Source organism: Megascapheus bottae, chromosome 10, assembly GCF_031878675.1.
Source record: "Megascapheus bottae isolate mThoBot1 chromosome 10, mThoBot2.hap1, whole genome shotgun sequence".
NCBI classification, from domain to species: domain Eukaryota; kingdom Metazoa; phylum Chordata; class Mammalia; order Rodentia; family Geomyidae; genus Megascapheus; species Megascapheus bottae.
This window is the reverse complement of record NC_143518.1, coordinates 35,667,243-35,692,418: the sequence shown is the minus strand read 5'-3', so window position 1 is coordinate 35,692,418 and position 25,176 is coordinate 35,667,243. Positions and strand designations below refer to the sequence as shown.

The 25,176-nt window shown below is 44.0% G+C and overlaps 1 protein-coding gene across 1 annotated transcript; it reads left to right on the top strand.

Annotated features, from left to right (window-relative positions):
* The first annotated feature begins 8,805 nt into the window (after positions 1 to 8,805).
* Fcrl6 (Fc receptor like 6) lies at positions 8,806 to 24,521 on the top strand. Its single transcript, XM_090341613.1, is given in 10 exon segments — positions 8,806 to 8,845; positions 17,614 to 17,634; positions 19,211 to 19,495; positions 19,726 to 19,843; positions 19,845 to 19,889; positions 19,891 to 19,922; positions 20,234 to 20,359; positions 22,523 to 22,579; positions 23,431 to 23,517; positions 24,286 to 24,521. Coding segments are annotated over 10 exon segments (1,047 nt in total).
* Positions 24,522 to 25,176: the final 655 nt, after the last annotated feature.

Below are 25,176 nucleotides of genomic sequence, written 5' to 3'. Positions count from 1 at the left end.
TAGGCCCACATCTTCCATCAAGCCAGTGGCTGGAACCTGTCCTGTACACCTGAGATCCCCATTTTCACCTACAGGAGGGCACACCACTAGTAGTAGAACCAGAACAAAGTACAGTTGCCACCCAGGTAACCCAAGCTCCCAATGAGCTGTCTGGCTCCCCCTGGTGGCCCCACCCAGCCCAGCAGCTCTGTCAGGGAGAAGGTGAACTCACCCACACTGCTTCACCAGAGGGGATGTGTTTAAAACACTTCCATTTTCTTTTCGGTAGTACTGGAGTTTGAACCCAGGGTTTTGCGCTAGCTAGAAGGTGCTCCCCATTTGATCCACATCCCCATCTATGTTCAATCACTTTAAAGATTGCTCTGGCATTATCTAATAAAAAATGAAAAGGCATGTATTCCATTATCCTGATTTTAAAGTCTTCAATCTTAGAGGAACTTTTAAACATATGCCCAAGGAAATTTGTACAAATGTTCTTTGCAGCATTGTTCACAATGGCCTGGAGTACAAGATGGTACCAGCATCCATCACTGGGGAGAGAGACAGTATTAGACATCTGTACCCAATGAAACACTGAGCCACAGAGAAATGGGGACAGAAAGCCATGTGTGGATCCACCCTACACACAACACTGAGGCAGGGGGAGAGCCACGAGGCCTTCCTCCTCCCTGAGGGACAATCTACAGAAAACTGTAATGGCTCCAAACAAAACTAGCTGTTGTTGGTTGAGCACATACGTATGTTATCACTGTGAATACAAACTTGCGAAGCATAAATAGCATATGGTGGGGCTGCTTCTAGAGAGGTGGGAGGGTAGATGTGGGAAGGAGTAGATACACAGCGCTTCAGATGATTCTGATTTCTTGTTTGGTTGGTAGGTTAGTTGGTTGGTTTGCATTGCAGGGATCCAACACTGTTCCTCATGGATGCTAAGCAATTTTTCTACTTCTGAGCCCTACCCCAAGCCCTGTGTTTTATGGTAAACAAAAGGTAGCACATACATAGAAAAAGCTGGAAGTAGTGTTGTGGCTCAAGTGGGAGAGCCTGGAGAAAGCCCAAAGACAGTGCCAGCCTGAGACTGGCAAAAAAAAAAAAAAGGCAGGGGGAGGGGTGAGAAAGTCTTTACATTAATGTAGACAAAGGATATTCGGAGCAATAGCAAGGAGTCAGGAACTCCAGAGATTTCAGATAGTGTTGGAGAGCAACTTGGTCATAGATTAGATTCGTCTGAAGTAGAATTTGAACAGCTGAGGGTGGAGGCTATTTTCTGAGACGAGAAAACTAATGGGAAGGGAATAGAGGTAGGGGAAGGATGACCAGCTGGTTAGTTCTAAGCAAGTTGGAGATGGACAGGGAGTCTTATTTTGGAGATGTCATGTGAGATATTTGTGAACTACCCACATAGAGAAGCAGAGCTTGCAGATATAGATTCAGGTCTGAGTTTCCCAGAAGCCCAGTCAGGTCAGAAGATATAAACTTGAGTGTCACCAGCACAATATTTAAAAGCCAGGGGAGTAGGCAGATATTGTAAAATACAAATTCTGAGCATCCCTGCATTTACTATGAGAAAAAAAGAGAATCCAGCAAATAACTTGTTGAGATAAACACAGACTCCAGATGGGGGCTATGGCAAATGTCAAGACAAGAAAGTGGTAAAGGCTAGGGGCAGCGTTCCACTGTTGAAATACAGCTTGGGACTGGCTTAGCAGTGCACAAATACTCACCCCACTCACCCCCAGGTTGGGGCAAGAAACATGGGAGTCTTTGTGATTTTGACAAAGCTGTCTGTAGAGGGGCGTCTCCAGGGGGAGTGAGTCAGTGTGAAGGAGTCTTTAGCAGCATGGCTATGAAGGCAAAAGATGAGCTGGAGCCTGAGAGGAGAGAAGAAAGTAGGAGAGATCTGGTAGGTGTTCCGTGTCCCTATGCAAATGAAGAGGATCCAGTAGACAGACACTGTCGTGGAAAGCATGGAGGGATGAAGGCCGGACAGAGTGCTTTGAAAAGGGAAGAGGAAGGGAATCCAGGCTGCACATGTTCCGGGGCTGATCCCACCTGACCTGCATCCCACACGCTCTCCCACATAGTCCTTATCTCTCGTGCTTGGTGTCTCATGGTGTCCAGCTCCCCGGACTACTAAATCCTTCACCATCATTTCCTCTAAATATATAAGTCTCACAAGTCTTCTCATTTCCATCTGGGCTCCACATCCACACAGGGAACTGAAGGGGAAAATAAGCAAACTGAAGAAAATTAATTCTCCCTTACTTTATGCATTCTGTATCAAGGCATGAAATGGATTATGTTTGACAGTGGTGAACAGCGAACCTAAAAAAAAATCCAATTTATCATTTTAATTGTATGTGCATTTCTCCCTCCATCCCCAGGGAACAATGAACCTGGAGCCATTCTCAGTGTCTTCTTTGGAGCCCTTCGCTGCTTCCTGAGGCTGGTTTTTGCAACCAGCAACTTTTCTTGGAGGATGCCCCATCTGAAACACAGCCAAACATTTTTTAACATGCTACTTAGGAAGGTACAACCCAAGAGGTATGTAATAAGTAGGAGTAAATTAAAAGCAAGGAAATAGAGATAGAACATGAAAGTGTGACTCAAAGGAACAGCAGAGAGAAGGTTGAAGTCCTTCCAAAGAAGTGGGTGGCCTCCACTGCCACTGTGGAAAATATAAAGGTACTGAGTAAATATGGACACTCAGAGTCAACCGACCATCTTCTACCACCCCGGGGCTAGAACGCAGGCCCTTGAGCTCTTGGTTGGCTGATTCTTTTGCTCAAGGCTGTCACTCTACCACTTGAGTCACAGCTCTACTTCCAGCTTTTTGCTTGTTAACTGGACATAAGAGTCACCTGAACTCTCCTGTCTAGGCTGGCTTCAAATCAGCCTCCTGAATATAGCCAGGATTACAAGCAACCTGCACCCAGCTTCAATCAACCATCTTCAAGTACAACAGTCACACCCAGAATAGGAGGGGAAGAAGGTGGGCAAGAGGAGAGAGGGCAGCTCAGCTCCTGTGCATGAGCAGGATCCACTCTACTTTATCCCAGTCTCCATTCCACACCTATTTGTTGAATACGTACACTGTGCCAACCAGGCATTGGAGGGGCAGCAAATACAACAAACCTAGTCCTGACCCAAAGGTCTTAGGAATCGCTCATCGCTCAGCCCTGTGGGGAAATGCTCATGACAGCCAGTGCCAATATCAGGTGAGAGTACCCGATGCTAAGGCAGGGGACGAGGCACCTAGCTCAGACAGTGCTAAGAGTGTGTGCAGGAAGGAATGCAGACGTTGAGATCTAAGACATACCTAGGGTTAATCCAGAATGGCAGAGGAAGAGTGGAGGTAGTCAACAATAAAAATACAAACTATATATGTAGATACTCACATATATAATACCTACTACCTAAAAGGATTGTATTGATGAGAACGCATGGGCTGGGTTAGTTTGTACTTGAAAGCTAATCAAAGGACAGAATTCTGACTCATCATAGATCAGAGTAAGCGGTCAGCTGACCCACAGAACACCAGAAGAGGACCAGGTCAGCAAGCAGAGGTTGGATTTAATCCTTACTGTCTGCCTGGGTTTAAATCATGAGGAGCTCTCAAGTAAGCAGTTAGCTACTCATAGCTCAGGATAATGTGCTATGTGATGATGATATTGCAGGGATTCGTTGGATTCGAGATTATAATTTAATCCATGAACACGGATGCTTAGTGATAGGACACAGGACAGAAAGAGAAAGGGCCCGGACCAAGGCTCACAGAGCTCATTCAAAGCCTGGAGAGGAGAGAGGCTGAGCCTGCAGAAGAATGGGAAAAGGAGATATGAGACATGAGAGAAAGCAGAAGAGAGAGCCAGTGTTCTGGTGTTTAAAGAAGGAAGTAATAATCAGCAGAAACAAAATTGGCATATGCTAAAATACAATGAGGGAAAGGTCTGAGATCTTGCTCAGTGGCAAAACCTTTGCGTAACAAGTGCAATATCCTGGGTTCCATCCTCAGCCCCAAAATGAAAAGACAATCCTGTCCTTTGGATATTCTATAGACACAAGGGAGGCTAAAGGCAAATGGAAGGGGTTGAGATGGGTGAGATGGGAGAGGGTAACAAGCTACCCTGTGCTTCACAGACTTGTTTTCTTTGTGGCAAATAAGGATTATCTTTAAATGAAATATTGTTTAGCGGAGAAAAGTTGCTTATAGCTGGAAACATATACTCACAGAGCTGCTCCTAGGCCTGAAAAGATCAGTATCTTATAACACCTGTGACTAGTTGGGTATGGAATGAAGAGAAGGAATGCTAGGCTGATTTGGTTGCTTTTTAAATGTCATTTGTGGATTTTTTCGTTGTTTCTTTTTGAGATAAGTATTGCTCTAAAACACATGCTGGTGTGAAACTCACAATCCTCCCACCTCAGCCTCTTGTGTGCTAGGGCGACGGGTGTTCACTCCCAGGCCTCGTCTTAAAATCAAGAAAACTTGAGCATCTTGTAGGAGTATCTCCAGAAAAGATCCAGTTGAGATGGAATGGTTGAGTTCATGCAATCAAAAACAATAAAAGTGTTCATATAAGTCTCACAAGAAAGTATTAAAATAAATATCAGGTAGAGTGGTGAGCATATAATGAAAATCACTGCCATGATGCAGACTTAAAGTCTAAATACGAATGAGGTTAAGTCATTGCCCCATCCTCCCCACCTAGAAAGCAACATAACCAGGACTACAACTCATATTTTTCTAAAACTCTGAATAACTATTCTTAAGTTTTTCTTGAGCTCACAGTGTACAAGGCCTGGAGTCACAAAGGAAACCCAGTTCAATCATTATACTTGAAGAAATCATAGAGTCAAAGTAGAAGAGAATAAATGCAATGTCATGTGATGTCAAAATGGGACCAGAAGAAAATACTTTAAGAGGCACAAGAGACTATAGTCGAATGTATGTCTGTCTTTTCCTGAGCTCATCAAGGCAGAAGCAGACTGGATATAGTTAAGAGCCTTTATAAGTTTGAAGGATGGAAGAAAGGGTGGACAGGTGATTCAATAGATGACTATTGGATACATTTCAATATTATTAGAGTCCCTCCTTAGGTCAACTCTTGTCCATATATCCACAAGAGGGCGCTGCAGAACTGATGCAAATGAAGTTTTTCTATTGGCCCTTTCAAGATCCCTCCACTCCAGTTGTTTAAAAGAAGGAGGGGGAAGGAGGGGAGAGGGAGAGGGCTGGGGGGAGGGGAGAGAGAGAGAGAGAGAGAGAGACAGAGAGACAGAGAGACAGAGAGACAGAGAGACAGAGACAGAGAGAGAGAGAGAGACAGAGAGACAGAGAGACAGAGAGACAGAGACAGACAGACAGAGAGAGAGACAGAGAGAGAGACAGAGAGAGAGAGACAGAGAGAGAGAGAGAGAGAGAGAGGAGGAGGAGATTGACAAGTAGAAACAATTCCCACCCCTTCAGGCCAGATTTTAGTTCAAAGCCTGGGTACATCTTCATCCTACGCCCGCTCCTTCAGCTCCTCCCCTAAAGTCTAGACTTATGAAACACATCTCCATGGTGAGAACAATCTCACCATAGAAACTCAGAACGGTCCTGTCTTTCTTTGGACCTCCACTTCCCACGAGGGATGTATTTCCAATCCCAAATTACTTCATCTTCACACAAATAACCTCATCTTTCTGGGCCTCACTAATAAAAGCTCAGGTTGAGAAGAAGGTTCTCATACCTTCCTCATCAGAGGCCTGACAACCTCTAATCCTGTGACAACCAAGAAAACAGCCAGTAAGCTACCTGTCATATTTAAATTTAGAGTCATTAAAATAAACAACAACAACAAAAAAAAAACCAAATTGCCAGGCACCAGTGACTCATGCCTGTAATCCTAGCTAAACCAAAAGCTATGGTCTAAGGATCCTGGTTTGAAGCCAGCCAGCCAGACACATCCCAAAAGCTCTTACCTACAACTAATCAGCAAAAAGGCAGAAGTAAAAGTATGGTTCAGGTGGTAGAGTGCTAGCCTTGAGTGAAAAAGCCAAGCAAAGAACAAGTCCCTGAGTTCAAGTCCAATATTGACACACATGCGCGCGCGCGCGCACACACACACGCACACACACACGCACACACACACACACGCACACACACACGCACACGCACACACACACACGCACACGCACACACACACACACACACACACAGAGTTCAGCCTTACCATCTAACTATAAGTGGCCGACAGCTACTTACTTATAGCCAGGAGCCACTGCAGTGGGTAACCCAGAGAACCTTTCACCATCACAGAGCCTTCGATTAGACAGCAGGGACCCATTCAGTACCACTCACCTTTTCCCTCACTTAGCCTTCATTACATTCCTATAATACAGGGTAATTATATATCCCTTTCAAGATAAGGATTTTTGAGGCACAGAAAGGTTATAAAATTTAGCCAAGGGGCTATAAGCAGATTAGTCTCCAAAGTGAGCAGTCAAGCGAGGGTACTTGGCTCTGCACCCAGCACTCTACCTCTGTGCGGGAGCTTCCCTCACCCCAGATCTCCCACACTCCCCTCTGGCCTCCCGGGAATGGAGCTGCCTTTTAGGGACATTGGCCCTTATGACTGCTACCCAGGCACTGATCTTGAGCAATGGCCACACCTAGAATTCTAGCCCCTTCTAGAAGAAAATCTTCATCTCTAATTCTCCATCCCCGTGGAGAACTGCTGCTGTTGTTCAAGCCCGGGGCCCTTCCCTGGCCCTCAGCGGCATTAGTTCAATGTCAATCTGAGTTCTGTAAAATCCTAACCTGGGCCCCTAAGGCCACCTTCCTCCCCAAAGGCAAGCTGTACAGTAAGATGGGTCCATGGACATAACTCTGAACCTGCAGGAGAACCTCACTCTGCAGAAGTGATGGGCGAGACAAGCTGCATTTCACACCCTCAGCTGCTGGAACCCAGACGCTGCAGAAGTAGCTGGGGAAGGAGAGCAGCAATTGGGTGTGTTAACCACCACGGATGTTTTCACGGAGGCTATTTGAGGTGGCCCACCCCCATCTGACTCAGGCCCAACCGCTGCCCGGCAGGGGCCCTGCTACCCCCACACCACCTGCAGCTGAACCAAGCAAGATGGCTCATCTCCAGAGGAGCAAGAGCAACAGAGATAAACACACAGATGTTAAGATTTTAGGCAGATAGACAAGATATCCCACTCCTGATTTATCTCCTCCCTACCTTCACCTCCTTCCTGCATACTGAAGTGACCCTACCTCTCCCTCAGCCCCCAAATCACTAGGGCAAGAATCTAGAGGATCTAGGATGAGAAAACAAAAAATGCATCTCTTCTTTTTCTGCTTTCAGCAATAAGCATTCTGGATTTCTTCCAGACTATATGAAGCTTCTCATTTAAAGAACTCCAGGAGCCAGCATCGGCAGGTCAAGCCTGTCATCCTAGCTACTCAGGAGGCAGAGACCCGAGGATCACAAGACAACCTGGGCAGAACTGTCTGGAAGATTCTTATCTCCAATTAACCAGGAAAAAACCAAACAAACTGAAAATGGAGGTATGATTCTAAGGGGAGAGTGCTAGCCTAGAGTGAAAACACCAAGCAAGAGCATAAGACCCTGAGTTTAAGCCCCAGTACCAGAACAAACAAACAAAAAGAAGACTTCCGGTGAAAGGTCTAACATGGACTAGACCTAAAGAGGTTGAGTCAGGAGGGCGATGAAATAAAAGGCAGCTATGGATCCTGTCATAGATATATAAATAGACTTTCAAGGAAAACCTTATCACCAGAAAATGATTCCTGGTATGTGTACGAACTCTTCCCCGTTTTGCCTTAAACTCCCATGTCCTAGGTTCTGACTTACAGATGACAGAGATCAGCTCTACAATTGGCTGACTCTGTGAGAGGCCATTGAGTAGTTTACAGTTGTTATCTATTAAAATTATTATCTATTGTAATTGCCACGAAATTGTTACTATGATGCCCCTACATATACTTTCCCAATTAACTTTAATGTTAAGAAGGGGCTGGGTGAATAGTTATCCATTATTCTACTTTTAGAAGATTCTGTCCAGCCATTTTCCACTGTATCAGTTTTTGAACCTGTGCAGAGGCATTATGGCAGGGAACATAAGGCGAGCAGAGTAAGCTGCTCACCCCCTGCCTCTAGGAAGCAGTGGTAGAGGAAGAGACTGAGACAGCATCTCACAATCCTCTTTGAAGGCCTGCTCCAATGACCTAAGACCTGCCAGTAGGCTCCACCTCTTAAAGGTCCCACTACCTTCCAATGGACTGGGACCAAGTTGTTTAACAGATGGGCTTTTAAGGAATATTCCATAGCTACAGGAGAGACCTCAAAGAACTGGAAGTTTCTTTGGGATTTGGAGTGGGGTGGCAGACAATCCTAGTGTTTTCAGACAAAGAAAAGATGAGAGTCAATTCTGGAAGTCTCTTTCCCAGGGATCTTTTCAACGGATATGTCTCATAGCCATGTTCTATCCTGTTCCCTGTAGTGAAGTTTTTGAAGCAACAGAGAGAATGTCAGCCAGCATTTCTTCACCATTGACTTGATTCCTGTAGGGTCAAGAAAACCGATGTATTTAATATACGTCAACCGAAAAGGAAATACCACTTTGAGTTTTTCAAATTTCTCCCCCCCACACTTCCTCTATTCAGACTATCAACCCATTACACCACCCAGATCACAGGGTCCACCCATTCATCCTGGACCAGAGGCCTAGGCACTCTCCCCTCCACTACACCTCTAGCTGCAGCCTTCCTTGTGTTTCCAGATCTGTACTAGAATGGACACCATACTGCTACAGATGGTTATGCTGCTCTTTGGTAAGTCACTGAGCCAAGGCATCCATTCCTATGATACCGAGTCCTCTCAGAGATACTAAGATTTGATTTTTCCTTCTCCTGTTCTTGTGAGACGGTGGCTGAGGCTGAGAAGTACATTCATGTGGGCATATTTAGGGGAAATGGACACACAAGTACAAGGAACTCTGTCAAATTCTTTTTGTTTTGTAGTTGTAGTGTGTGTGTGTGTGTGTGTGTGTGTGTGAAGAGAGAGAGAGAGAGAGAGAGAGAGAGAGAGAGAGAGAGAGAGAGAGAGAGAGAGAGAGAGAGCGTGCTGATCCAAACAAGGCCTGGACACTGTCTCGGAGCTTCTTTTGCTCAAGTTAGCACTCTACCATTTGAGCCACAGTTCTACTTTCAGCTTTTCTGGTGACTAACTAGAGATAAGAGTCTCACCCATTTTACTGCCCAGGCTGGAATAGAACCAGGGTTCTTATATCTCAGCCTCCTGAGTAGCTAGTACCATAGTCACCAGTGGCATGGTTTCTGCCATCATTTTTATCCTATTTTCCTGGCAGAGCATCCCCTCAGTGTGTCAGAGGTAAATTAGGAAGGTAGAAAACCATATTCTGAGGTCCCTATTTTCCAAGACACTTTTACTCCGTGAAATCAAGTTAAAATACTCATTGGGGCTGTCTCAAAAAGAAAATAAAGATTGAAGGAAAACCCACTATGGGTATAAGAAAGAAAGATCAGAAAAATGAGGAAAGGAAAAAAAAATTTAGATCATTGGAAGGTGAAATTCTATAAGATAACATACAGTTGTGTAGCCTTCACATTTTCTTAGAATCTCTTGCCCGTGGCCTGACTTTTCACTTGGTCAAAAGTCTTGTGCAAGGGCTCAATAGCTGTGTGCTATACATATACAGTGATCCTTATGAAAATGAACTCCAAGAAGTGGAAATGAGCGATTTTTTATTACTAGTTATTATATTTTATTGTCAGGGTGATGTATAGAGGGGTTACAGCACATTCATCAGGTAGTGGATACATTACTTCTTGAAAATGATACCTCTTTCCATGTTTTCTCCCAATTTCCTTTCCCCATCCCCTCCCTATCATCTTGCTTTTTTCCCCTTCCCTTCACTATTTCAAATAAACAAATAAAACTATATACAATATACCAGGTACCAAAGTCAGATACAGTAACAACATGAGATAAACCATAGGGGAAAAAGAAAAGAGAAAAGCAATAACTTCACATAGTACATTAACAACAACAATCACAAAGTTAAACCTCTTGGAAACTGAGACTTGTTTTATTGTACTGTTTTTAGTTCCCTCCCCCACTTTTGATTTATTCCCTTTTGTCACTTTGTTTGTTCATTTTATTTCTATACTCTTTGTCTTGTATATAAATGTACCTGATTTGGGGAGGGGAAGGAACAGCACAGAAATAAATGGTGGAGCAAAGAGTGAACTGTTTCACCAGTGATGCTCACAATGAACTGTGCAACTTGGGCGGTTAGGGAGTCAGGAGGAGAAAAACTGGGAGAAATGAGAGAGGGGATGACACTTCAAAAAGAAATGTAGCCTGGCACAGTAGCTCATGCCTATAATCCTAGCTACTCAGGAGGCTGAGATCTGAGGAGCAAGGTTCAAAGCCTGCCTGGGCACAAAAGGACCTGAGATTCTTATCTCCAATTAACCCCTAGAAAACAGGGAAATGGGGCTTGGCTCAAGGGTAGGGCAGTAGCCTTGAGCTGAAGAGCTCAGGAACAATACCCAGGCCCAGGGTTAGGGTGGTAGCCTTGAACTGAAGAGCTCAGGGACAGCTCCCAGGCCAGTTCAAGCCCTATGACCCACAAAAAAGAAAGAAAGAAAGAAAGAAAGAAAGAAAGAAAGAAAGAAAGAAAGAAAGAAAGAAAGAAAGAAAGAAAGAAAGTTGCTCATTATCTGGCTTATGTAACTGTAACCCTTCTGTGCATCAACTTTACAATAAAATTTAAATAAAAAATAAAGGTTAGATTATGTTATATTGGTAAGACACTGAGAAGTGGCTAAAACAAAACTCTTGCGCATTGACTACCTAAATCCCTTTTCAGTCTGACCTTTTCTCTTCTGTCTCTGCTGCCTCTCTCTTCTTACCATTGTAAATATGGTGAGCATGGAATCTGATGGTTCTTGGGATTAATGTGACATCTCAAATCTATTCTCTGTCTTCTCTCCATGCCAGCCAGTCATGCAGTGACTGCAAAGGGAATATTCTCTGCCCCCACATTCAGCTCTGTATCAGTCAGTATCACAGTATTACACCTCAAAGACACAATTTGTGGATATCTTCTATTTCTTCTGAAAGTTTCTGAGTTGATTGTTTTTTTTTTTTAACTTGGTTCCAATGATTGGCTTGCTTAATTGTTTGTTGTTTGTTTTCATGGGAACAAAAAACTAAAACTGTTCCTTTCTATGACTTTATACAAGTTACAACCTTTGGACCAAGAGTACAGGAAAATCCATTTTGAATCCAGAATGTGGATAGAAAGTATCAAAGCTGGGAGATACTGTACTCACTGGTGTAGCATCATGGAAAATCAGACACTATAGGCTAGACTTGATGCTTAGCGACTCCAGAAAATACAGACCTCAGAGCTGGGCATGGAGGTACAGTTTCCATAAGTAAAGAGTTCCTATTTCCGCTCAAATGTAGACAAAAAGAAAGAGGGAAAAAAAACCACTAAATGCCTACTTTGTACTGTATGAATCATTTAACCTTCAGAAGTCTACAGAGTAGTTAGTTTTATCCTTGCTAAAAGGTGAGAGAGACAAGGATTCAAAAAGACTAAGAAACTTTCCTGAAATCAGAGACACAAATACAAGCCCACCTGAAGTCAAACCTCATACTTTCTCCATTTTATCTGTAGTCAGCCATAACTGGAGTTTAATCAAGGAATAATGGAGAATAATGCAAAATATTATTTCATTGAAAATGTCTAGCAAGGCATGGCCTCCCTCGTAAGTGACTACTATTATTATTTGCTCCCAAAGTTCCAGAAAGCTAAGGGGCCTGATTTGAACAGGATAGTAGATGGCTTAACACTAAGTATAGAAAGTTTGGGAAATGATTCTTAAATTTCCTCTGTGCTGAGGATTAGCCAACTTCCCTCCCTACTGGACCTCACCTCCCACATATTCACATACACAGCACCCATGGTACACTCCCAGAAAAATGGCAGCCACCCTTGGCAAAGTAACATATGCCACCATGATAAATCTCAGGCATGAGATTCTCCTTTATGTTGAGCTAAAATCTGCCTTCCTGGTGGCTCTAGTTTCCATGAATTAGTCTATCTTCTAGTTCATAAAATGACTCAATATAGTCTCTCTCTATATTTTTAAACAACCCATCAAATGATAGAAGGCTACTCATGGATACCTATGCTTATTGTCAATAGTAAATCTATCCCAGTCCCTGAGAAAATCTGCTAGGAAATCACTTCACCTGTTTTCCATCCTAATTGGTTTGTCTGGGTGTGCTTCATCAGCGCAGTAAGGAGCCGGATGTTGTTCCCGCCCTTTGTGGCCTGACTAGCATGAAGTCCAAAGGAAATGCTGCTTCCACTATCGGAGACTCTGCACTGCAACTTAGTGTGACACTAGCTTTTGGTCATCATAGACACTGCACACATCATCTTCAGCTTATAGGTAACTGGTATCTCCAGGCCCACTTTACAGGAGCTGCTACATAAGCAGGAGTCACTCTGAGTGTTTCCAGTTGCCTGCCATCTTGATTTCAGACACCAGCCCTGCTATCCAAAAACCAAGGTTCAACAGTTGGAGACTAGAGCTCATTTAAAGTGGCTCTGCTCTTAGATGACTTCTCTTATCTTATAAACTTCAGTTACCCTCAACCTGTTTGTTCTCCATTTTATACCTTGAAAATTGTTTTCCAGTGAGGAAGAAAAGGAAGGCAGGCAAAACTGCAGAGCATTTCCTCAATCACCAGGAAGTTAACACTTCTGTCTGCTTTCTGTTAGGGTTATAACCACTTTTCCAGGCAGTGGCTCAATATAACCTTTACTGCCATCCTGTTAAAGAAAAGAAGAAACTACTATTATCATTCCCATGTTATGAATGACAGAATGAGGAACTGGAAGCTCTGGTAATTCAGACAGTATATCCAAGCTCACACAGAAAGAAGATTTGTGAGTCTAATCCATGTCATCTGCTTCTAAATCCTATATGCTTCTTTTTCTTCTTGTTTTTGGTTTCAAACCAGTACTGGGCCTTGAACTCAGGGCCTCACATCCTCACTTGCCTTCTTCCACTAAAGGCTACCATTTATGTCCATATCACCACTTCTGGCATTTTGCTGATTAGGAAGAAGAACCGTACAGACTTTTCTACCCAGACTGGCTTTGAACCAGGACCCTAGGGTCCCCCAGCTTCTTGAGTAGTCAGGATTTTAGACAAGAGCCCCTGGCATCCAATTCCTGCATGTTTTCTACTACAACAATCTCATCAATGGGGAAGGAGAAGAAAATAGGTTAGAAGGATCCAAAGAAAGAAACCCTTATGGCTCTTCTTACACTAGAGAACCTGTAACTGAGCTGATCATGGGCTGAGAAGATAATTAGCCTGAAAAGCTCTGTATCCAAAGAGGTGACACGAGTGCACAAGTGTGAGTGCACGCTACAAGGTTGTTTGTTATTATTTTGTTTGTTTGTTTTGGTTTTTTCTTTTTGTTTTTTTCTTTTTGCCAGTCTACTACTTGAGCCAAAGCACTACTTCCAGCTTTTTCTTTTTCTTTTTTATTTTTTTCTTTTTTTTTTTTTGGCCCCTTTCTCTTTCTGGCCCCGCTCGCTCCGGCCCGGCTAGGCCCCCTTTCTAGCTCCGGCGCGCTCGTTCTGGCCCGGCCAGCTCTCGCTTGCTCCGGCCCTGCTCGCTCAGGCCCCGCTCGCTCCGGCCACCACTCGCTCCGGCCACCACTCGGTTGGGCTCTGTTCACTTCAGCTCAGCTCGCTTCTTTCGCTCTCGTCTCTGCCACTTCCGGCTTGGTTGTGTATGTGGGATACCGAGGAATCGAACCCGGGTCTTTGTGCATGCTAGGCAAGCACTTTAACCGCTAGGCCAAACTCCCGGGCCCTACTTCCAGCTTTTTCTATGTATGTGGTACTCAGGAATCCAACCCAGGACTTTTTGCATGCTAAGCAAGCACTCTACCACTAGGCCAAACTCCCAGCTCTCTATAGGGTTTTAACACACCTCATTTACCATAGTGTTTTTTGCTATTATGAGAAAAATCAACTTAAGGCTCATAATTTTCATGGTCTCTGCCACATTTGTCTGGTTTTTTAGGCCCGTGGCAAGGTGGGAAGGTCATGGTAGGAGAGCATGGTAGAAGTGAGTTTCTCAACTCGGTAGCCAGGGAGCACAGAGTAAGCAGGGGGGCAGAGGGGGACGCGGGCATATACTCTTTCAGGTCACAGCCAGTATGTTCTCAACAGAGGTCAAGCCAAACAGTGATCATGGATATGGTTAGATGGTTAATAGCTGAGAGGAAGGAAAACCCTAAACTGAGGGGGCAGAATTAAACATGGAAGCCAGCTAGGCTCAACTTCCTAAATTTCCAACTCCCCCATCCCAATACTGCCATGAAACTAAAGACCAATCAGTGAGATTAGAATTCTCATAGCCAATCACTTTCCAAAAGCTCCATTCTCAAATAACGTGGCTGTGTTGGGAGATAAGCCTTCAACCTTTTGAGAAAAAGACTCATATCTAAACCATAATAACCCCTGAGACTGTGTTTCTCAGTGTCCTTCAAAGTATCTAGTACATTTCACCAATGACACAAATAACTGTAAAGGTTGTCTGGACTAACTACACATAGCTCTACAGACACTCATGTTTCATCTCTTGCCCTAAACATCAGAATATTCTCCATTGCTCATGTCCAACTCCACTGTTCAATGCAGGGTCCTTCTTTCCCTCCCTAAGCTCTTCATACCTACCTAACCATATCTATCTATCTTTTGGGGGTGGGCCTTGTCTTCTCTTCTCAGGCCACTCATTTTCTTCCAGCATTTCTTAAAAGCATTAATGCAATATGGATGAAATGGTGGGTAATATGTCCAAGTTTATTGGAAGTTCTCATTTAACTGAGCTGCCTGACCTACAGCCTATATTCTTTAATAATTGCTCCTCTAGAGAAGCTTGCCTCCTCAGTCAGATGGCTTTCATGTTCTGTCCCTCACAACTACTCCTGGTTCACAGGAAGTAGGTCCAGGCCTTGCTATATGGTGGGAGGTAGGCCCAAACCATGGGACATAAAGGGAAACATTCAACAAATGCTGACTGTTTTTTGTTTTATTTTTTTTAATCACTGTGACAGAATGCTTGACATAAACACCTTAAGGGGGAAAGGATTTATTTGGGCCCACAGTTTCCGAAGTGTCAGTCCATAATGGTGAATAAACATGGCAGAGCAGAGTAGTTCACATCATAGCAGGCTGAACTCACAATGGTACCTGACAGTTAATCTGCCAACAACGTGCCTGTGCCTCCATATCTCCTTCCTCCAAAGGTCCTGTCTCCTATTTTTCACCACTCCTAAAATTGCCATCATGCTAAAGGTCTATCAAGAATGAATCCATTGATGAGACTAGAGCCTCATTATCAAATTCTTTCTGAAAACACCCTCATGGACATATGGAGTGAGCTACTTCACTAATTACTAATCCCTTAGGCATTTCTTTCTTTTTTTAGGGGGGGTTGGGGCATCTTTATTTTTATTCTTATTTTTTTATTTTTTCATATATTTTTATTGTAATTAATAGAAGGGTTACATTATATTCACCAGATAGTGCATTACTTCACAAACATTGATACCCTTTCTCATGTCTTAGTCCCCATTTCCCTCCCCCCACCCTCCCCTCATCTTGTTTTCCCCTCTTCTCTATCCTATTTCAAATAACTAAATATGCATATATATAAGATATCAGATAACAAGGTGAAATACTGTAACAATATGAGATAACTAAGGGACAGCAAAAGAGATGAGAGATAATATAGTACATTAAAGACAACCATCACTCATTATATGGCTTTTGTTTCTATATCCTGGAGGTCCTTTCATTTAGCATCATATGTATCTAGGTTTTGCTCTATTGTAAATCTCTATTAGATTTCTACTGATTATGACAAATGAGGGAAACCATTGAGCCTATGTTCCTTTGAGTCTGGCTTACTTCACTTAATATGATTTTTTCTAAGTCTTTCCATTTTCTAACAAATGGGGCGATGTCGTTCTTTCTGACAGCAGCATAGAATTCCATTGTGTATAAATACCACATCTTGTTGATCCACTCATCGACTGAGGGGCATCTGGATTGGTTCCATGTCTTTGCTATGGTAAATAGTGCTGCATTGAACATCGTTGTGCTAGTGGATTTAGTGTGTCCTTGTTTCTGGACAATTGGGTAAATGCCAAGTAGTGGACTTGCTGAGTCATTCCCCTAGGCATTCTTTAATCCAGTCAAGTTGTCAATCAAGTAATCATCATGGTGTCTTGTGGTTGTAAACCTGGTTACTTTAGAGACCGAGACTGAGAGGATCCTGGATCAAGGAGAGCCCAAGCAAAAAGTTCTTGAGACCCTATCCAGATGAGCACTTGGGTTCAGTACATATGACTTCCATCCTAACTAGGAAAGAGACTCACGTCTGGAGAATCACTATTTTAAGACAGCCCAGGCCAAAACAAACAACAATAACAACAAAACACAACAACAAAAAATATATGAAATTTCATCTCATAGAAAAAGTTAGATATAATAGTATATACCTAACATCCCACCTACAACCAGAGAACATAAATAGGAAGATCACAGTCCAGGTTGGCACAAACAAAACATGAGATCCTATCTCAAAAATAACCAGAGGTAAAAAGGACTGCTGGAGGTATTGCTGGAGCTGCACAGCAGGTGAATAAAACACACACAGAATGCCTGTTGGCATTCTTGACAGAGGAAAATAGACAACAAGATGGCAGTTAGAGTGAGTATGATAAACTCAATTACTAGGAAGTGATCTGTTAGTGATGCCATGGGAAATCGTAAGTGATTAGGCAGAATCTTTTTTGATTGTGATACTTGGGAAGATGTGTCTGAAGAGGCATTATTCAAAAATTAAATAGGGTGCCAAATTCCAATCACCATAAAAGTTGATTTGTTAAAATCTGGAGACATTAGGCCAAATAGTACAGCACTAAATGTAAGGACCTCCAGGATAAGGAAACAAAAGCCATATAATGAGTGACTGTTGTCCTTAATGTACTATGTTATCGCTCATCTCTTCTGCTGTCCCTTGGTTATCTCATATTGTTACAGTATTTCACTTTGTTATCTGATATATTGGATATATGCATATTTGGTTATTTGAAATTGGATAGGGAAGGGGGGAAAACAAGATGAGGGGTGGGAGTGGGGGGGAGGGAAATGGGGACCAAGACATGAGAAAGGGTATCAATGTATGTGAAGTAATGCACCTTCTATCTGGCGAATATAATGTAACCCTTCTATTAATTACAATAAAAATATATGAAAAAAGTTGATTTGTTAAATGGTTGGGGGCTTTGTAATTGGGTAGGTGAATAGTTGGATGACTGGATAGTTTGTTTTGTGGAGGGGTCATTGGATGGCTGGGTAGAGGGATAATTAAGCACCAATTGTTGAAGTGAAAGGTATGAAAGTTCTTTCCACTGTAAAATTCCTTTCTTCTTTCTAACCTAATGTTATCACTTTGTTCTCTTACAGTCACCTGTCTTGGGGAAATTGGTAAGTCTTGTCCATGTCTCTTCTTACTCCAAGTATGTTTCTGGGCCAACATTGAAGGGGTGGAAAGAAACAGGACAATGCTATTGAGTCCCCAGCAACCATCTACATAGCAGCACCAGACAAGGCCCCTTCCTCAGAATGCTTGACCAATGACCAGGGTAAGGAAAAACATGGACATCCACAAACTAAGGCTTTAAGTAGTTCTGGAGTGACATGAGTCTCAACTCAGTGGCTCTGGGCCTCTTTTCTATTACTTTAAAAGTGGCTCTCTCTCTGCATGGCACTGGATCTCCCATATTCTGTCCTCAACAAGGCTCTGAATACTTCCCCTCCCTTTTATGTTCTGAGAGGCAGTCTCAACAGTCTTCTAAGTCCTCTATAGCTGCTCTTGGTTCTCCATCCAATCCCATTTCATGCACTTTCTGTCCACTAGGGAAAAGTCTTACCTATGGAAACCTTGACTTCCAGTGACCTGCCTCATGATTCAGGGAGGAGTTAGTCAAACCAATACTTGAAATGTATACAAAGGACAGCCATGGAAACCAGGCTCATCCTTCAGTGATGCGGTGAACATCAGAGTGTGTCCTATTCTCAGGATAATGGTAGGGAGTCCTAAGCATCCAGAGAGATCCAGACAAAGCAGGATGTGCTAGGGCTGGCATCAAGGCTCCCTACATGATGCTTGTCATTAATCTCAGAGCATCCATATTGACTCTTAGGCTGTTTGGGACTGATAGGGCATGGTGATAGCTCCAGCCTGATGCCCCCTTCCAAATGGATTCTGAATCCCTGGGACTTCTGTTATCTGTGTGATAGCACAGAATGTAGGAGTAAGTGCAGACGAATAAGCAGTCCCTGGCTAAGAGAAGATGAAAGTCACTTTTGAAGGTGGAGGTGGAAGCTGGGCCTGGGAAGGCTAGCCAGGAAGCTTCTCTTCAACAGTCCCACATGTAGTATTATCACGCAGAAAGAAAGCATTATCACACAGCAGAAAGCATCTCACAATAGCTCGGTGATAATGAAGCCAATCTAAGGTTAGAGAAAAGAAGTCCAGAGGAATGAGGCCTGACAGTGAATGGAATAAATCTAACAGCCAACTTGTTGAGGCAGTGGAAGAAAGTACAAAGTAAAGGGAGAAAAGAAGAAAGGGAGGATAGAAAGCTAGGGAGAAGGCACTGTTGAGTCTCCAGAGTTCACAAGTTCTCTGGGTGACACCCATCTCTCTGGATGCATTTGATGCTGAGCCAATCCTTGGTGTCCTAAGGGCCCATGATGCCCCTCATCCTGCGGGTGTGTCTGGAGCCAGGGGGATGAGGAAGGATTGGGAAGAGTTCTGGACCAGACCAGCCACTCATCTTTCCCCTTTGTCTGAGGACCAGACAACCACTAAACGAGGGGCTTAACTCTGTGGCAGTCATTTCAGAGTATGTGTGAATGAAGACAAGAAGAGGAGCAAACTGTCTCCCAACCAGGCCTCTGAGCTGCAGCTTGGGCTGTGTTTGAAGCAAGGCCTCAGCCCTCCAGGTCCCACCATCTGGTACTCACTTCCTGAACATTGGGCCTGTTGTCTCCCCAGAGCTGTTCCAGACTCCTGTGTTGAGTGCCATCCCCTCTCCAGAGCCCCACGAGGGAAGCCCATTGACCCTGAGATGTGAGACCAAGATGCACCCCCAGAAGTCAGCCTCGAGGCTCCTCTTCTCTTTTTACAAGGATGGCTACAGCTTGCAAGACAGGGGCCACCATCCCGTACATTGCATCCTACGAGTCACAGAGGAAGACTCTGGTATTTACTGGTGCGAGGTAGCCTCTGAGGATGGCCACGTTCACAAACAGAGCTACTGTGTAGTGATCCTGGTCCAGAGTAAGTAGCTGAAGGAGGGAAGATACTCCCCCAAGGGTCCAGGCATCAGACAACAACATTCTCTGGGCAGTAGGGGAAGGAGTCTTTAGGAATGAGGAAGTCTGGGCCCCCGGTTGTGATGGATAACATTCTCACTCCCTTCCCCAGTGCCAGCCATTCCCCCCACACACACACACACCCGTGCCATTCTCAGTTCCTGTATCCCATGTTGCACTTTCTCTGCCATACAGGGCCATCCTTTGGCTTCTTTCCAATCCTGTACTCATTCTGCCTTGATGGGGAGATGTTGGGGAACAACTGGGATTCCTATGGCAGAGATCCCTCCTTCCTCTTCCCAATAGTCAGTGAATGATGCGGGGAACTCTTCCTGCAAGGCCAAGAACAGTGCCTCGAGACAGGAGTGAGCCCAAGCCGTTCTCTCTGGATGGTGCATGTTGTGTGAATCAAGCAAGTTGTTGGGGACCCGATCTCCCTTCCCTGTGACCTGCCACAAACAGCATAGTAATAGCCCACAGTGGGTTCTACATGACCATGAGTGAACCCAGCACACATGGCAGAGAATGGCAGGTACCTTGGGGCTGGGTTATATGGTCTTCTGAGCCATCCTGCATTCCCATTTCCAGGGCTCCTACAGGCAGGCGATTCTTCTAAAGGCAATCATTCTTCCACTTGCGTGCCAGTCTGGGATGCATTTTTGGAGTTTATCCTCACTACTCATGGTCACTTTCCCTCCCCCAGGTTCTCAAGTCTTGTCCACCTCCACTACTAGCAACTGGTTGGTTGCCTGGCTACCTGGGAGTCTACTTGGTGTAATATTCATTGCTGCTGCACTTCTAGTGTATTTCAGATACTGGAGGAAAGACGGTTAGTACCTCTTGATTGCTAAACCCCTAGGCCAGTCGCTATCCAGTTTTTGAGAAGCTAAAAGCCAATAGAAACCAAGTATTCCCTTCTGAGTGCCAAGTGGAATTTGGATCTTCTCTTCCCATGTCACACAAGGGGGCATGTGGAGGGACATGTACAGTTTCCGGAATATCTACACACACAGACACACATGCTCACACTCACACAGATTTGCACACAAGCATACTGCTCCACGGTCAGGCATAAAGAGACACATGAACCAAAGAATTCTTACAAGTCAAATGGGACTTCTCTTGATGTCCTTTACATTGGGAAGATGATCTGTGGTTCTGGACATGACTGGAAAAACAAAACAAAACAAGGCCTTTAACATTCATTAAACTCAAATTGGTAGAAGAAGAAAAAAATGAGAACTAGAGTGCATATGTGCATGCTGACACACTTCCACTCACCTTGTGCATCTAGGGGAGTGTTAACACCTGGTGCTATTTCAGAAAGGACACATGACAGAGAAGTTCTGTGGCCTCAGGCCAGGTCATTCTAACATGCACCAGATTCTCCTCTCAGGAATGCTGGCACATATTAGGTACACAGCATGTCTTCATTTTAGTCCCAGCAGGTTCCCTTCGTCTGCTATTCTACTTGCTGTTCATTTTCTGATTTCTAACATCAGTCATTAAACTTAAAAAAAAAAAGATTGGCTAAAATTCTTATGTAAAGGATTTTGTAGAGAGGAAGTAAAAGCAACCAGATCACTGACTAGTTATTAATTGTGATATTCCAAATTATCTTCCTCTTCCAATCTTGGCAGTGATAACTAGGCACAAAGGAGGAGCGCCAGTGAGATTACTTTGGATGGCTGCAGGCTTATTCCCACTCTGAGCAGCCTTCGCCTCGGGCCACGTCTAAAGGAATGGCTGGAGCTGGGAATGTGGCACAGTGGTAGAGTACTTGCCTAGCATGCATGAACCCATGGCTTTGATGCCTCAGTACCACGCAAACAGAAAAGGCTGTAAGTGGCACTGTGGTTCAAGTGGTAGAGTATTAGCCTTGAGCAAAAGAAGCACAGGGCCAGAGTCCAGGTCCTGAGTTTAAGCCCTGGGACTGGCAAAACAAAGGGCAGACAGGGAGGGAAGGAGGGAGGGAGGGAGGGTGGGAGAAAAGGAGGGAAGGAAAAAGAAGTGGCCATTCCACAGATCCTCCCTGTCGACTGTGAGGCTTTCTTGCTTTGAGAGCTAATGAACGTTTCTCAGGCACCAGACATGAATCAAGTGTTCTAAAGTCTACACAACTCCCACCCTAGACGTTACTTTTTAGTTCTAGGAATATTGGCTTTCATAGAGGCTGCATGCTAGTGAGGGAAAAGCATATTATGAAATCCAACTACATATTAATTGCTGGATTAACACCTGTCTTAGCTGGGAAAACCCATTTTGACAAACCTAGCTATTCAGGAGGCTCAGAAAATCATGGTTTGAAGCTGAAAAGTCTACAAGATTCCGTATCCAAAAATAACCAGCGAAAAGGTAGACTGGATGTATAGCTCAAGTGGTAGAGTGCCAGCCAACAAAGCAAGCCAACAAAATGTGAGCTCCTGAGTTCAAATTCCATTACTGGCCACAAAATGCCTCTCCCATTGATTGTAATTTTGGAATGATCACCTCTCCCAGCCTGTCTTTTCCTCAATCAAACAGAAGTAGCATTGTCTACCTTTGTGAAATGACTACAAAGAATATTAGATACCCAATGATTAAGAAGGGAGGCTTTCTTAAACACCAACTGTCTGCTGATCACTGGGATAAATGCTTTGCCAGAAAATCGAATTTTACTTGAAATTTCTGGTCCTGTGTCTGTCACATTATTATTATTATTATTTGCCTTTCCTCCTAAAGCACCATGGTAGGTGTTCTTACATTCCAGCCTGAACCCTGGATCTCTCCTTTCTCATCCTCCCAGCTTGTGATTCTCATGGAGTTATTCTCTCCTGTAGAGGGTGATTCAAAGGAAACACCCCATACAAAATTAGCTACATCCACACCTGAGAGTGAAGTAACCTTGGTAAAGAACCAGCAACTCCACCACCATCGTCTTCACAGCCTCTTTTCCCCACTGCCCCTCCTGTGCCAAGAAGAAGGCTCAGTGACATGCCTCTGTGTCTCCTAGGGTCCCAGAATCCACACCCAGCTCCAGGTGGAGAGCAGTGCCCACTGCATGGCAATGGTAAGAACTTCCAGCAGGACGCTGGCCTCTCAGCAAAGGCAGAGGAGGATCACTCACAAAGAATAGGAAAGGAGAAGCAGAGGCAGTTAAGGAAAGGAAATGGCAACTTCTGGGGAGGGCTTGAGGAACAAGTGCAGTGGGTTGTGGAAGACAGAGGGAAGAAAGGAGTCAAGATTTTAGAAGGCAGGGTAAAATTGAAAACTCATGGGCCAAAACCAGTCTACTGCTTATTTTTGAAAAATAAAGTTTCATTGGTCCTCAGTCATACACACTTATTTGTGTATTCTGCATAGCAACAGTCCCAGTATTGACTGCTAATGGCATAGTCCCCAAAGCCTAAAACATTTATCTTATTTTTTTTCATAGAACATTTTTACCAGCCAGATGCTGGTAGCTCATGCCTGTAATCCTAGCTACTCAAGAGGCTGAGATCTAAGCATCGTAGTTTGAAGCCAGCCTGGACAGGAAAGTCTGTGAAACTCTTACCCCCAATGAACTAGCAAAAAAAAAAAAAAGCCAGAGGTAGAGCTGGGGCTCAGGTGGCAGAGTACTACCCTTGAGTGCAAAAGCCCAAGGACAGCACCCTGGCCCTGAGTTCAAGCCCCAGGACCAAAAATGGTTTTTAAATATTTGCCAACCTGTTTCTAATAGTGTCAGAGCTAGGGAAGCCACTAAACTCTGCTGAGTACAGATGTCTACCTATGCCACGGGAGATATCCCTGCTCTCAGGGCAGATTCCATGCTACCCATCACCTTGACATAGCCACTGCTTGGCTTCCTTCTCTAAGTGTCTTACTCTTCCTCTGGGGTGAGAATCAGGCAGGTCTTATTTAAGCCTCATTTTGTTTTAGAAACAGTACATCGTGAGCATCAGAAAGATGAAGGAGATGAAAGTATTATCTACACAGAAGTGCATACAACCTTGAAAAAGAATACAGGTGAGATAGCTCAAGAGAGGCCAACCAAGATCTTAAAGAAGGAATGGTGCTGAATCTTGAATCATTTGGAAAATGCCTCAGAGTTTTAAAGATTCAGAATTTACTTATAGTTCCACTTCTTCTAGTAGTGACAGTAGAATTCCTCATCCTCAAAGAAATGAGTCATGTCTGCTTTGCAGGACTGATGTGAGGTGAGATATAATAACCATAGAACTCACACCTAGAAAGTTTCACTGCAGTAGGAGCCTAGTGTCGCTGTTACTTTAAAAGCATCCTTTGAGTGTCTTTTGAGTCTCAGTCTCATCATTGTGATGAAGTAATTACCATCACCGGTTTTGTTTCTTTGTTTGGGTTCTTTGTTTCGTTTTATTTTTGCTGTTTGGGTTTGGTTTGTTTGGGTTTGAGACTGTTGTTGGTTGAGAACGTTGAGATTCAGAATCTAAAGCCTAACGTTACACATTTGGTGATGGTTGAATTGGGACTAGACCGCCAGTCTCATGATTCCTACTTCTATTTCCAGATTGAGTAGAAGTGAAAGGAATCTCCCTGGGATGGGACCGTGCTCTGTAGGGCAAGAGGGAGAATGAGGGGAAAAAAGCAGGAAGAAGTTGAGGTGAGCACGGCCTACCTGATCTGAATTCTTCACTTTCTCCCACAGCCACACCCACTGAGGATTCCACTTGCAGCCAAATGGTGAGCAGGATCCTTGCTCTTTTCTAACCTTCTGTCTAATATCTGTTTACTCAACCTCATCTAACTCTCTCCTAGGACATTTCTGCTATCTACACAGAAGTGAGATGCCCACAGCTCGGGGAGAGTTCACCAAGGAGTTGAGTCAACAATGTCAGACCTACCAAGATAAGATTCCTCTGGTGACTATGAAAATGTTCTCTCCAAACGATGGTGTCCCATTCCAACTTATACCCACCTCCAGCTTCCACTGCTCCCCAGCCACCTCCCTCAGCCCCCTCTGTGCACCCTCCAGTTCCTGGCCCCGTCCATGAAGGGGATCTGTGAGTTCCTCTCTTACTGAAAGACAGAGCTATGATTTGGGAAGAGACAGCCCCTATCCCACTCCCCCCACACACTTAGGTTCCATCAGTACTGCTGAACATAGACCTGGGTTCTTCTCTCTACATACATAGAACATATCATCTCACCTTTAATAGGTAGATCGATCGATAGATAGATAACATACATGCATATATACAGATAAACAGCTGATAGATAACACATGCAGAGAGAGAGAGAAAGAAGAGAGAGAATGTGAATGTGCTTGCCTTGATCCTCAAAGGAAAGAACATCAATCTTGATATCTTGAACAGGCAGCTTCATAATAAATTGCCAACATCTAAGCTGTTACTGAGGCCCATGGGTGACCACAGTGACTAAGAAGACTCTCAGAAGTTTAGCCAGACCAAAGCCAGCCACAAATGGGTCTGGCCCAAACTATATCATAGAATTCCTGGCGAAAGGGCCAGAGCCATGCAGGCACCAAGGCCTCTGCTTCCACCTGCAGCTCCACTTCTCCTCAGATCCTGTTTCCTGAGGCCCCAAGCTCTAGGTTGGAAGTAGATCGGTGAAGTCATTTTCTTTTTACTTGTTTAAAAAGTTACCTGGCTGTAACATAGATTTCCTTAATAGAAATAAACCTGCTTG